This window comes from Caenorhabditis elegans, chromosome V, assembly GCF_000002985.6.
Source record: "Caenorhabditis elegans chromosome V".
NCBI lineage: Eukaryota > Metazoa > Nematoda > Chromadorea > Rhabditida > Rhabditidae > Caenorhabditis > Caenorhabditis elegans.
Genome location: NC_003283.11, coordinates 10,564,707 through 10,578,346, shown reverse-complemented (window position 1 = coordinate 10,578,346; position 13,640 = coordinate 10,564,707). Strand labels below are relative to the sequence as shown.

The 13,640-nt window shown below is 35.4% G+C and overlaps 4 protein-coding genes and 1 non-coding gene across 8 annotated transcripts; 2 read left to right on the top strand and 3 right to left on the bottom strand.

Moving 5' to 3' along the window:
• The first annotated feature begins 20 nt into the window (after positions 1-20).
• On the top strand, positions 21-1,837 carry mics-1. Of its 2 annotated transcripts, none has more exons than NM_001356737.2 (6): positions 21-89; positions 138-317; positions 363-493; positions 544-821; positions 867-995; positions 1,285-1,837. In NM_001356737.2, the coding sequence occupies exons 1-6, from the start codon at positions 26-28 to the stop codon at positions 1,382-1,384; spliced, it is 882 nt and encodes a 293-aa protein (NP_001343863.1). In that variant the 5' UTR covers positions 21-25; the 3' UTR covers positions 1,385-1,837. The 2 variants fall into 2 exon arrangements, with proteins under 2 accessions (NP_001343863.1, NP_505712.1); NM_073311.3 differs by having other exon boundaries at positions 25-89; positions 210-317; positions 1,285-1,834.
• A 90-nt stretch (positions 1,838-1,927) lies between these two features.
• vps-54 (Vacuolar protein sorting-associated protein 54) lies at positions 1,928-11,945 on the top strand (the record flags this gene model as incomplete). Of its 2 annotated transcripts, NM_001269297.3 has the most annotated exons (9): positions 1,928-2,140; positions 2,663-2,902; positions 6,993-7,173; positions 7,224-7,328; positions 9,052-9,204; positions 9,252-10,846; positions 10,900-11,093; positions 11,138-11,543; positions 11,590-11,945. In NM_001269297.3, the coding sequence occupies 9 exons, from the start codon at positions 1,941-1,943 to the stop codon at positions 11,690-11,692; spliced, it is 3,177 nt and encodes a 1,058-aa protein (NP_001256226.1). The 2 variants fall into 2 exon arrangements, with proteins under 2 accessions (NP_001256226.1, NP_001256227.1); NM_001269298.3 differs by lacking the exons at positions 1,928-2,140; positions 2,663-2,902; positions 6,993-7,173; positions 7,224-7,328; positions 9,052-9,204 and having other exon boundaries at positions 9,300-10,846; positions 11,590-11,692.
• Positions 2,893-5,433, bottom strand: del-6 (Amiloride-sensitive sodium channel). 2 transcript variants are annotated; one of them, NM_171534.9, is made up of 6 exons: positions 5,238-5,433; positions 4,412-5,149; positions 4,105-4,358; positions 3,716-4,058; positions 3,249-3,413; positions 2,893-3,171 (listed from the first exon to the last, which is right to left on the bottom strand). In NM_171534.9, the coding sequence occupies exons 1-6, from the start codon at positions 5,424-5,426 to the stop codon at positions 3,127-3,129; spliced, it is 1,734 nt and encodes a 577-aa protein (NP_741622.2). In that variant the 5' UTR covers positions 5,427-5,433; the 3' UTR covers positions 2,893-3,126. The 2 variants fall into 2 exon arrangements, with proteins under 2 accessions (NP_741622.2, NP_001367018.1); NM_001380748.1 differs by lacking the exon at positions 3,249-3,413 and adding an exon at positions 3,614-3,641 and having other exon boundaries at positions 2,896-3,171; positions 5,238-5,427.
• On the bottom strand, positions 8,331-8,467 carry T21C9.14. Its single transcript, NR_069308.1, has one exon. It is a non-coding gene; the product is annotated as an Unclassified non-coding RNA T21C9.14 (non-coding RNA).
• Positions 11,908-13,467, bottom strand: cat-4 (GTP cyclohydrolase 1). The gene is made up of 4 exons (NM_073309.7): positions 13,271-13,467; positions 12,608-12,703; positions 12,363-12,560; positions 11,908-12,304 (listed from the first exon to the last, which is right to left on the bottom strand). Exons 1-4 carry the CDS (start codon positions 13,431-13,433, stop codon positions 12,090-12,092), a joined length of 672 nt encoding a protein of 223 aa, NP_505710.1. The 5' UTR covers positions 13,434-13,467; the 3' UTR covers positions 11,908-12,089.
• Positions 13,468-13,640: the final 173 nt, after the last annotated feature.

Genomic DNA, 13,640 nt, shown 5'->3' with positions numbered 1-13,640 from the left:
TACAAAAATCTTCAAATTGTTCAGAATGATGGTGTCTCCTCCGCAAGAGGATACAGTGTTCAATACCGATTCAGATCCAGTTTATGAACGTAAGTATTAAACTATGGAAGGACTCGAGAGTTGGTAAGAATATTCAGATCATGCCGCTCTCGTTTCCTCCCCATTTCACGCTGATGAAGATCATACATTCGATATTTCATTTGCTGCAGAAGCAACGGACGACATGACATTCAATGATACGACTACAGATGGAAATGGACAAGAATCTGTTCCATTGGAGGCATTGACAGTAGTTGAAATAGAAAAAACATCTAAAGGTATAAATTGTATTTTTAAACGTCTATATAGTACTCATTTTACAGGTTTCGGATTCAATATAGTTGGTGGAACAGACAATCCTCACTTTGTTGGAGATATCGGAATATACGTCTCATCAGTTAATAGCGAGTCAAAATCATATGGAGTCGTAAGAACAGGCGATAAAATTTTGTCGGTTAGTTTCCGATTAAAGTAATTATTAATTTAAATTGTTCCAATGTTTAGTTTGACGGTATCGATATGACCTACAAGACACACGATGAAGCTGTGGAAGTATTTCGAAGTGTTAAAATCGGTCATGTGGCTAAAATGTTGATTGATCGAGAATACTTACATCTTCAAGAAGATCGAACACAAACTCCAACTGCTTCTGTTTCAATTACTCCTCAAGTCACTCCACAGACTCGTAGTACTCAGAATAATACAGACACACCAAAGTCGATGTCGCATTCGGAATCAAAAAGCCGTTTGACGTCTCATGGACTTTCGGCTGTTATAGAAAGGTAAATTTTAAAATTTTTCTGAATTTATTTCTTATTGATTTTCAGAATTCGTGGAAAAGTTTACGAAGAAGAAGATGCTCAAAGTGTTACTTCCTATGCTCCTTCCACTCATTCCATCATTGACGATGTACCGAGAACACCACGTAAACCACTTAGTCTTTTGGATCCGAGAAAGTAAGTTTTATTAATCGGAAATTAAAAAATTCGCGATTTTTATTATTAAAATCTGACTGGACAGAAAAAAAAAATTAAATATTATTATTTGGTAAATAAATTTTTTTGGTGAAATTTTGGTAAATAAATTTGTCGAGAAATGACGAGAAATTCACTTGCATCATCCCATAAGCCTAAAAATTGAAATTGTATTGAAATAAACATTTACGTGTGAATTTAAATTAAAATATTGAGTAAAAAACATTTTGGGGGGGCAGAAATCGGAAAAGTACCAAATGATAACTTTCAGCAATTCTTGGCTAACCGAAGCTTTGTATGTTTCAATCGGTCTTGGAGCATTGACTATCTCTGGATACCTTGCCTACAGATTCATCAGAGGACGCCGTTGATCTTTTTCTCCCCATTTTCTGAATTAAATACTTGTAATATTAATTGTATTACCTCTCTCTCTCTCTGCTTTCTTCTCTTTTTTCTCGGTTTGTTCAATATTCAATTCAATTTTCTCTGTTATTCATCTGTTTCACTTCGTGACAATTTTTGGTGCTAAGTATAATGCGTATTATTGCGATGTAGAATAGGAAAAAAGTAAAATTCATAGATAACAATCCCACAGGTATAAAATAGAACTCCCAGCTTCTCGGTCAAAAAAGTTAATATTCAAATGTTCTTTACATTTTATCGACGTTTTAGTGCGAGTGGTGGGAATATTTTAGCCTTTTTTCTCTCTGAATCTTTCTCATTCTTCTCGCTCCATTATTTCGCACTAAGTGCTGCTCAAGTACCATTTCTATTCCGATTCTCTTTTTTTGTGAGCCATAATAATGAATATTGAACGTTTGTAATTTTATTTTTCTCCGATTTCAACACTGTCTCTTGCAGATTATTATATTTACTATCAAAATTTTTAGTTTTTTACTAATTCTTATTTCCAGAAATGATTCACAAATGAAATCAATGGATGACCGAACAGTAGGTCTTATATCTGCAAGTTCATCAAGAGCTTCACTCAAAATTCAACCGGAGATTGGTTATCCAAGAATATGTGATTATTGTCAGCCAATTATCGAGCTTATGACGGCTTCCGAGTTTGCACGACATATTCGACAAGATCATACGACAAAAGAAGGTGGTAGCTTTCTTTGTAGGTATGTTTTAAAAAATTTTGAAAAATAAAAATTCTAAATATAATTTTAAATCACAGTCAAGGGTGTCATCGAACATTTTTCGTTAACTATATTTTTTCAAGAGAATCGAAAAATCGAAAAAATAAATTTTTTCGATTTTCTGGAAAATAAAAAAAAACCATAAAATTACTTTTTTAAAAATCACATTTTGTTTATATTGATGAAAAAAAGAAACAATTGTGTTTTTTTTATTTAAAATTAAAAATCGAAAATGAAAAAAAAGTATTTTTGCTCAAGAAACTCAAAATCGAAACATATAAAATAAAAACTTTCAGAAAACTAACCATAAAATTCAATTTTTTAAATTTAAATTTGAAAAATAAACAAATTTCTTCTAAAAATAAGAAAAAAAACCAAAATTTGAAAAATTGAAAACCGAAATTTTTCGATTGTTCAAAAATCAATAACAAGATTTTTTGTTAATTTTGAAGAACGGTTTTATATTTTCTGCAATTTATCGTTTGAAATATTCTAATTATTTAGATACGGAGAACATGGAGTATGTCAGAAACTACCACTGGAAGGAGTATGTGATCTTGATTTTGAAGCCCACATTCGTCGTTGTCACACTTCTTCTCAACCAGCTGGATATTCAAGTCCAACATCTTCATTGGTAGCAAGTTATACTGAAGATAGTGAAGAAACAGCTAGTTTGAGAAGTATACGATTGACAAGTGATCGAGATACTCCAACAATTGAAAAGAAAAAATTCACTCTTCACAGGTGAGTTCGTTTTATTTCGTTTTCGAATATATTTCAAGAGAGAGAATCATGTAGATCACAGGAATAGGTTATTATTGGGAATGGGGGAACAAAAGGAAAAAAAAAGTGAGGGAAAAAGAGAAAAAGAAGATGATTAACAACCTGAGAGGAACAACTAATTTAAAATTATGAAATTAAGAACCAGTAATTGAAGTTTGATCGATCTAACAATATAGTCAACGTTTTTAAGCTCGTGGATTAGAACTGTATCCTTGTGCATTGCCTCCATCCTGAAAAATTATCAAATTTAAGATAATTTTAGTATAGTAAAATAGAGGTGAAAAGTGACTCATGTGACAGTGCTTGCCTTATCAAGAGATGCTTGACGTGAATTTGGCTTAGAGCCCATCTTCTTCGGTTGTTCCGGTGATCCGGCTGGGAAAAATTCGGCGAACGGATTCTCTGCCAATGACATCTTCTTTCTCTCAGTTCCGTTGTCAATTGTGAAGTCACCATCCTCGTCTCCCTCGTCCTGTGCATTTATTAGAGTGGAAACGTGTTTGAAAAGTTTTTTGAAGTGGAAAAGATTTGTGTAGGAAAAGTGTTCAAAAATAAGAAAGTAATGTGTTCTCGTGAATTTCAATGCACAGATGCAGTGTCTTTCGAGTGAATGAAAATAATTGAAAGAAATGAGAAGAATAAATCTCATAATTATTGAAAATACAAACTCACTATTTTTGCATTATTTCTTATTAACAGTCTAAAATGGGTTTCATTTAATATATAATAGTTCACTAAATATTTAGTTCCATATCAATCATTTCATTGACCTACCTTTTTATCAAAAGTATTTCCCTTCTTGAGAATTCTCTCATTAACAATCTTCTTTGTGAAGTAGGTGTAAGAATATGTTACGAGTTGGATAAGTGACAAAATCGAAAGTCCAAGCCACATTCCAATGGATCCTCCCAATGCAGCGATAAACGAGGTGGCACTATATTTCCATTGTTGTTCCATAGTCAGATATTCGAATGGACCCCAGGAAAGTTCAACAAGTGTTAAATCAGGACGAAGCATACGTCCTTTTACAGAGTGATCAACCTCGAATCTAATTTGACGGCAATCGGGGAAACATTTGTTGGCGCATTCTGTGTCAGAGTAGTTACCCTTTTGAACACTGAAAAATGGTACTTGAAATCTGAAAATATGTGTCTGGAACTTACTCGACAGTACATTGTGTATAGTCACACAATGGGAAGATTTCCATGTCTTCTTTTTTCGCTAGGTAACTTAATGAAAGTGGAGTACAATGACAAGCATCACGGATCATCTCCATACGGCAACGAGATCGGCAATTGAACTCACTGTCTTCTCCGTCTTCTACATCACGGCATCTTGTACCTTGTTCGTCATTTTCTAACATTTGATAGAGTGCAGTGACATGAGCTGTTACCTCGTGACGCTGTCCCAAACAAACCTGAATAATTGCTTTTGCATACACCGAACCATTATTTTTGTTTCTGGTTTTACCTCATCAACGTATCCATCTCTAGATCTACCCTTTCCTTCCATGAATCTGTTCAATGATGATGGTCTTCCATGGAAATCTACGGACATACAGTCAATTTTTTGACCTTCAGTATTCTCAGCGTTATGAGAAAGAAGCATGTCAAAGAACACTCCCTGGTCGTCAATAGTCTTAAAATTGTCTTGATCGAATTCTGGCTGGAAGCAGATTTGCATCTGGGAAATCCAAGAAATGCGAAGTTTCGTTTTGATCACAGTTTCATCATCATCAAACGTGCGTCTTCTGAATCTTTGCATTGAACGGCGAAGAACTTCAATTCCAGTCTTTTGAGTGAACTCATCGAATGTGATTCCACGAGAGTCGAGAATATCTCTCCATTTCTTGAACGTTTTTCTCTTTGCCGCAAGTCTTGGAGCGTTTTTAAACACGTGAATGGAACGTGCTGATCCATGAGCAGTTGTCTCTCTTTCCAAACTACTATATGTAGCAATCATGTCGTATGCTTCCATTACAAGTCGATAATCCCATGGAGTCTTCATAAATGCGTCGTGATCAGTCATATTTGCAAGATTTTCATCAACAACTGCATCCCACTCATCCGCGGGCGCAGTAAGATTCAATTTGAAATGGGACCAGGCTTGTTGTCGAGACATGCAGAAAGTAACATTTGGCATTGTCATTGATTCATTGAAAACGATGTTGATGTCCGATTCTTTTGGATAGTCAAAGTATTCCTCGAACTGTAAATTCGTCGTTTGAAATTAGGAACTACAATTTTAATTGAACAGAAGGGAAATACTAATGTGATAATGAGAGGTAATTACTTACCAGGTCGAATACATCTTTGACGGTGAGAACAGCCAGAAAAGCGACAATAAATACGAAGGCATACTTTCTAGCACGTCTTCCGAACAGCGCATCCTTCCATGAATGTGGTTTATCATCTTCTGGATGAGCTTGATTTTTTGGTATATCATGCATCTCGACGGACGTCTGATCCTTTACCTTGGCACCCATTCTGAAATGTAGAATTAAGAATGGAAGATGTAATTGAAAGAGCAGGATGTTTTTGAAAATTGACTATATAAATCTTCACATCTAACTAATTTGACACAAGTGTTTACTGAAAAATTGTGGCTGAAAAATGAATAGCCAGACAACCTGAAACATGACTTTCAACTGATGAGATGAAGTCAAGAGAAGGCGAAAAACGGGCGGGAATGACGCTCAGAACAGTAATTCGAATTATTGGTTTTGAGAGCGTTGGGAAAGATGGAAAAACGATGAAAATCGTTGGAGTAGGAGGGTCAAAGTTAGGTGATGGTCACGCCTTCTTCTTCATCTTAGTTTCTGTTTTCTACAGGCTATTCATTGGAACAAAATATCAAGACCAAGGAGTTGTAACCAGTGTTAACGTACTGTAAAAACACGCGTCAAAACCAGGAACTTTGAGAAACTAATATTTTGAAATAACTGATTGTAACATCAAGACGAACGGTATCCGATGGGACAAGAACCTGATTTTGGACAAACGGAAAGCAGTGGAATGTGAAAAAGAGAGACCTGATATCAACTAAAACCGGCATTATTTGGACGACGGTGTGTACCTGAATAGGGAAAAATGGTGATTTTAGGTCTTGAGGGATACCAAATGTTTTCCCTTCAATGAATTCCGAACTACAATTTTTTAAAAATCACGGGACGCGGAACTGATTTAACTACGTTAACTTTCAAACAAAACACAGAATTGGACGTTTAAATATATAAACATTTCTAGAGAATTATTGAATATCTATTACATTATCGTAATTCTAATAGACACGGTGCATAACCGAAAAGAAGATTGCGACATTTTTTTAAACTATAAAGTTATGTCTTGTGATAACAATCACCACACCTTTCGGATCGGATTGTGTCAAAATTGGAAAATTCTGTCCTCTACTATGTCCTCTAACTGTTTCTTAGTAGTTGCCATTTTCAAATTTTTCACTTCAAGTTTTTTGTGTAATCAATTGAAATTTGGAAATTCTGACACAGAATCTGAAGAATTGTTTCAACTTTTCAAGTTCTTCAGGTCATTTGATTTGATTAAAAAATGACTGAATGAGGTGAAACCTCTTTTTAATTTCATCTTTCCTCCCCCTACAAACATCTCTATCCCTATCTCTCTCTCTTTTTTCCAAAAACAGTGATTTTCAATTGACCAGTGGCAATTTAGACGTTGTCGCCGCAAAATCACTCGTTATCAGGCGAAGTAAGAAATTATAGTGATGGACCGGGACAGTCTTCAGGTAAAAAACGGAGAGAAAAAGAATTGGATGACCTTTGGTTTGAATTTGATATCAAAGGCGCAGAAATTGATGGTAGGCAAACGGGACACTCCATCCACTTAGAAATGGGCAAAATAGAACAGTGAAGCGAACGAGAATTTGATGAAAATAGGGAAAGGAAGAAATAACCTATAGATTTAGCGTAAACATGGGCAGAAAGTTAATTTATATTGAGACTTTGATGTGGAAACTAGGATAATTACAGTATTTCTTAAGTTGAAACAATTGACACTTCCAATATCTAAATTTTCAGTTTCACTCAAAATCTGTCAGCAGTTCTTGCCGATCCATCACGATCTCGAAGTGACCTAACAACGTTCTTCACACGCCATTGGGGTGACAGTTTTGTTCCAACACAACCGGTACCACAATCTAAAAGACTCGCTCGGCTCGCTGATTCGGCTTTCGATAGTTATTGTCAATCTGCTGGAGAGGTGATAAGATCTTTTATTTATTTATTTTTTTTATTTTTAAATATTTACAGTCCTATCGTCGATATCAGGCAATCAAAAGAGCTCTACGTTTGAGTCACGCCGATGGAGGAGTTGGAATTGGAGATGAAAGACAAGATGCGGAAGATCTGCCTACGGTATGTAGAAAAACGAATACTACCAAAAAAAATCTTCCTTTAAATGGAATTTATCTTAAACATGGATTACGGTCAGTAAGGAAATGAATGAAAACCATTCCTTTGATGCTAAAATGGCCAAATATCAGAATAAAACGTTTCAAAAATTTTTGACAATTATTTCAGTGAGTTTGTGCAACTTTTAAAAAAATCTAACGCACATTCGTATATTCGAACCCTTAAAATGTTGGAATAAGAATATTTTAAACCTGATTAGAACATAAAACTGGAAGCAAAAAAGTTTTTGATCGATGACTTCCATCCAAGTGGTAAAAAATGAATTTTCACCGCTTTTTGACTCAAAATAAAAAAAAAATCAAATTTTTTGCAAAGCTAATAATCATGATATTTGGCCGTTTTGGCACAATTGGAATAGTTTTTAACCATTTCTCTACCATCTAAACTCAACCTTTAAAAATTCAAATAACACAAAAATTCTAAAATAGAACTAAAAAAAATTGAATCAGTATTTAAAAATAAACGAACCTCTTAAATCTTCTTCTCCGTTGTTCTTCTTGATATGCTTTCTCATCTTCATAGATTGTATGACCAAGTGCCATAATCATGATTACCTACTTATTAGTTGTTGTAATTGACTTTAGCAAAATTGTTGGTCTCGAATTAATTGTTTGGTGTCACTTTTGTTAAAATTTCCACTTTCTTCTCGCATAATTGAAAATGTGGAAACAGGGAATGAAAATATAAGTAGCAAAGAATTTTGTTGTTAATTAATACTTGACATTCAGTAATTGAAAATTGAACCAAAAAACGTTAATTTTGATCAAACGCTTTAGAGATACTGATCGAATAGTGTTTAGGACAGAGCTGGGTAGTCGCAGTTGTTTCTGTTATACTTTTTCTTTTTTTTGCAATCACTTTACGACGGAGCGAACGAACAGCCGAAAGATAGATGAGACGAAGAGATAGAGAAGAATCGGCTCAGTGAGATATCTATTATCTGAATCACTTCTAGATTTCGTGTTTTCCTCCTGTGATCAAGTGTAGGTACTGATTGACAAATTGACATCTTGTTGGCACAAGTGGACACATCTGGTTGACCAACGGAAATGTAGGAAGATGCGAAACAAGTTTCTATATCAAACATACTAATGTAAGATTGGGAATGGATACTTGATAATTTTTCCAGAAATTGTTATGGCTGAATGATCAGTAAGCAGGAATAACTGGGAAAACTATTTCTGTTTTTAAAAATGTATTTTTACTTACTAGAAATATTTCCATTTATCTAGGAACACATTTTTCAAACAGTTAAAAAAACTTAGTTTGCTTTAGAGATCACATTTTTAATTTTTAGTTTTCAAAACGTCTGTCTTTGTATAACTTTATCCTATACAATCACCAGTAAGTATCTACTTCCTAGCCAATGCCCATTATTCCCACAATTCATTGAAAAAGTACGAAATCTGAGATAGACGTATTCTATTCGGTCAGCTGTTCTTTTACTATTATCAGCTAGTTTGTTTGATGTTTGTGATCTTTTCCGTCCCGTTTTTTTTCATAGAGTGAGGGTGGAAAGAGACAGCTGTCGGCTCTTTTTAAACGACGACTCAAAGCTCATTGAGCTCATGGAACGGCCGGAGCGCCAAGTGATCATGAAATTTCGAAAATTTTATTGTGGCTAGGAAGAGTGTTCACTACAAATTTTTATGTGCACTTTTTTCAGATATTCATCGACCCCCGATTTACACTTGGCGACAGTTCTACTTTTTCGGATGTGTTCACAGTTCCTGCCAATGATGATTTGGATGCATTGAAACAAACTTTATCAGGTAGAAATGTGATTCCAGCTACACCTTTAGAAATTGCTACCAACAGGGTAAGTGCTCTAGAAAGCATTGTGCAAAAAAACTATTAGATTTTCAGAAACCTGGAGAATTTCGAGACTACGAAGCTCTTCAAAACAGATTGGAAATGATGCATGACGTTGTGGATGGAAGATTGGCTGGAAAATTAGTTGCAAAAACTGATGATTTTTGGCAAGTCGTCCGATCGTACAGTGGCCTCCAGGAACAACTTGCCAACGCGTTGCAATGTGTGATGGTTGTTCGAAAAAACTTGAAAAGAGTCGACGAACTAGTATGCGACCAGTCAAAAAAGATTGTAGAAGTTCATGAAAGATACGAACAAAAAAAGAAACTGCTGGCAAAACTTCATGATATTTCATGTCTCCGAGAAGCCCAATCAACAGTTCAAATGATGTTATCACAAGGAGATTACCCAAAGGCTATAGAATGCATTGAAACGAGTCTAGATGTTCTCTCAAAGGAATTGAACGGCGTCACTTGTTTCCGACATCTTGCATCACAGCTTCGAGAGCTTTATACAGTAATTGGACGTATGATGAATGAAGATTTTGCATCATTAATACAAAAAGAGCTCGGTGTGAAGCCAGAAGCTGGAACGATGATTCAAGCCGAAGGAGAACTTTCTGCTGTCCTACTTGGATTGATGAGAATGCGAAAGTACTCATTTATTGCAGTTTTAAGAGAGGAAATTATTGAAGGAGTCAAAAGTGTAATGCGACAAGTTATTAAAAATCAAATTCTAAATAATGGAGTTGATTTGAACGATTTTGATCCTAGTTTGACACAGTTGGGAGAGCCAGTACGAAGAATGAAACATGCTGATTTTTTGAAAACTGTGAAAGCTGTTATGGATGAAGAGTTCTACTTTTGTAAACGATTGGAAGCTCTACAAGATATTCTACTGGAAACTGTTGAACGAGCAAATCCTCTACATCGACATGGCTCTGAAGATATTATAGTTGAGAGAATCGAAGAAGCAAAAGATATTCACGAATCTGAGTCTGACGATGAAGTTGGTACAACTTTTTCCAAATCAGCTAGTTCAGGAGGATTCTCCGTCGGTGGTTCGGCTTTATCCTCTAACGCGTCAGCTACCACTCTTCTTTCGATTGAAGTCAGATCAGAAGCCTTTTTACGACACGTGCTCCCATTGATCGCAGAATTCGGTCATCAATGTGCGCAACAACGGATTTCACGATTGCTCATTGCTCGGGCCAAAAATGCATCAGTGACAGAAGCTACTACACCTACCCAACTATCTGAATGCATTAAACTCGTTAAAGAATTTCAATCCAAGTGTGACAAGGAAGGATGGTATTCCACTCAGAATCAAAAAGTTGGAGGTCTTGGAAGATCTGTTAACAAGCTTTCTATGGATTACATTGAAAAATTCCATGCAGCTCGAAAGATTCGTATTGGAAATATGCTTGACACAGAACTTTGGAAAGCGACTGATGTTTCGATTGTGGATCAGAACATTGTCGACATGGCGATGGAAACGGGCCAATTAAGAAACACAAAGCGAATAGATGATGGTCCAATAAAAAAATCATTCAAAAGAACAGAAAGCGCTGTGACAATTGATTCAACAACATCTACTTCAAATCAAATTCAAGGTGTAATTGTTGATGAAGAGAACTATGTTGTTGTTGGGTTTGTTTCAAATTTTGGATTTAGGATTACGAATATTAATATTTTAATTTCAGATCATCAATAACAATGATCCAGCTCCTTTCTGACTACTGTGAAGCCATATCTGAAATGCCATCATTTTCCCAAGACTGGAATTCGCGAGTTGTGGAATTACTGAAAACATTTAACAGTCGGTGTTGTCAATTGATTTTAGGTGCAGGTGCCCTACAATTGGTTGGATTAAAGACTATATCTGTTCGAAATTTAGGTATTGCTCTAAAGTTTTACCGTAAAAAGTGTTCTTTTTTCCAGCACTCGCAGGTCGATCACTCGAGTTAGTATGCCGCTTCATTCCGATGGTTCATGATGAGATGGACAGAGTTCTTCCTGAAAATCGAAAAAGTCTGCTTCGGTACTTCAAGCAGGTTGAAAGTGAATACCGCGATCACGTCAACGAAATTGCTGCCAAATTAATAAGTGTAATAGCTCATTATACAACAAATTGTCTTGGAATGTGGGATGTGAAAGGAGTGATTCCATCGCCAGAATTTCAACAAATTTGTCGCCATATGCTGAAATTCCACAATGGACTGGTTGGCATCATGCCAAGAGATCAGATCGAGGCGTTGTTCCGTCAAGTACACGAAAACTTTAAAGCCAACTTACGAGAACACGTCACTGGAATGGGTATCACACCTCATGACCCTTTAAAATACGGGTAAGAATAAATTACTGAAATTTCAACTATAATGTACTATTTTCAGATATGTCACAAAAGATTACATGTTTTATCAACAAAATGTGAAAAACATGGAAAGTTGCCGTAATTTGGAGCTCGAGTCGCTTAATGACATTATGTTTGAATAGGACTTTTCTTTGTAAAATATTTATTTAATTTTCAATCTGGTTTATTTCTTGTGTATGATTGTGATTGTTTGACTAATTACGGTGGCTTTTATTTCACGCTTCTTCTGTAAACTTCCCCAATTCACTGGTCCTTCATTCCTAATTTTTTAGTTTGTGCTTCTGGGCTAGCTTTATCACTTTCATTTCCCAGTTAATTGTTTTTGTTTTTATTTATCTGGTATTTAGTAATTTATTGCATGTACAATAAAAGCATATTACAGTATCCAGGCAATGAACATGTTGTATGAATTTAAAAAGCTGAAGCATAAGATGTTAGTAGATTCACATGGAAAGTTATGAAAAGTTAGTAACAGTTAAAACCCAAAAAAACAAGTAAAAAAGGAAATGACTAGAATTTTTAGCGTTTGTTGATAAGATTAAGGAATTCTTCGCGAGTCTTTGGATCGTCACGGAATACTCCCAACATGCAGGATGTTGTGGTGGAAGCATTGATCTTTTGAACTCCTCTCATTACCATACACATGTGACTAGCTTCAATAACAACTGCAACTCCGGATGGTTGTACAGCTTGAACCATTGCGGTGGCAATTTGCTTTGTAAGACGTTCTTGGACTGAAATATTTGAACGTTTAGGTTAGGTTCCAATCAAAAATGTAATTTCTCAATTTACCTTGAAGTCTTCTGCTGAACATCTCGACTATTCTTGCCAACTTGGACAGACCAAGAACCTTCTTGTTTGGAATGTATCCAATATGAACTTTTCCCATAAATGGAACTAAATGATGCTCACAAAGGGAGAACATTTCAATATCTTTCACAATAACCATCTCATCGTGATCCTCGTCGAATACTGCCTCGTTGAGGAGCTCTGAAAAATGAAACTTTGAGCTTTAACGTTGTATTGCTATAACTGACCATCAAGTTGATCATCGTATCCCTTTGTGAATGCCATCATTGCTTTGGCAGCACGTTCTGGAGTTTTCAGAAGTCCCTGACGATTGATGTCTTCTCCTGAATTCCCAAAATCAGTCAACGTGGGAAAATGTATTTTGTTTTCATTTTTTCCCTTATAATCAACGGACACAACCTATTTTTTTCTGATTTATGTTATAGATATATCAATTGAAATCACAAGTTCCTGATGATGTGCTAGGGTACCTTGATTGCGTGATGTAATAGATTACAATTTGTCATGAGTCTTTAAATTAAAACAATTTTCGATCTTGATTTTTGATTTGAGAGTGGAATATATTGAACTGAACTTCCTTCCAGACAATAACAACTATCAGTTATAGATCATCGACTTTCAAAACATCTTGGTCAAATTTATATTTGGGAAAATATTTATCAATATTCTTTGAGTCACTGATAATGAATAAATGCTAAAACATTATAATCTCTAGAATGAATCAAAAAGTGTGTTGAAATGTTTATCGAAACCAAAGTTTTCCTAATTCTGCTGACGTAAACAGTTGACAGTACGTTTTCAGAACTCTATAATCTATTCTTAAACAGCTTATTTTAAATTTGTTGTTGATCGACTAATACTTTCCGAACCAAAGAATCACATGAACTCACCGACATGTTGAATGATGCTCTGATAGGCATTGCACATTGATTTCAAATGATCTTCCTTTGGAATCGTTCCGTTTCTTTTCTTCATCTCAACTTTATCGTCTTCGGATCCAACACTTGCGGCGTCAGATGACAAAAATCCGCTTTCGTTCTCAATTCTGGACATTTTGATATTATGATGTTGATAGAGTGGGTAAAGCCTGAAAACATTGATTGAGTAAGTGAGTGAAATAAGGTGATATTGAAAATGAGCCGTGGGTAAATCTTAAGAAAGCTGAGAAAGCGTAGGCGACAAAAAGAAAGGATAGACATTCAAATAATTGCCGGATGAAACCGAATATGTGCAATGTCCAAGCAAGAAAGAAGAAATTAC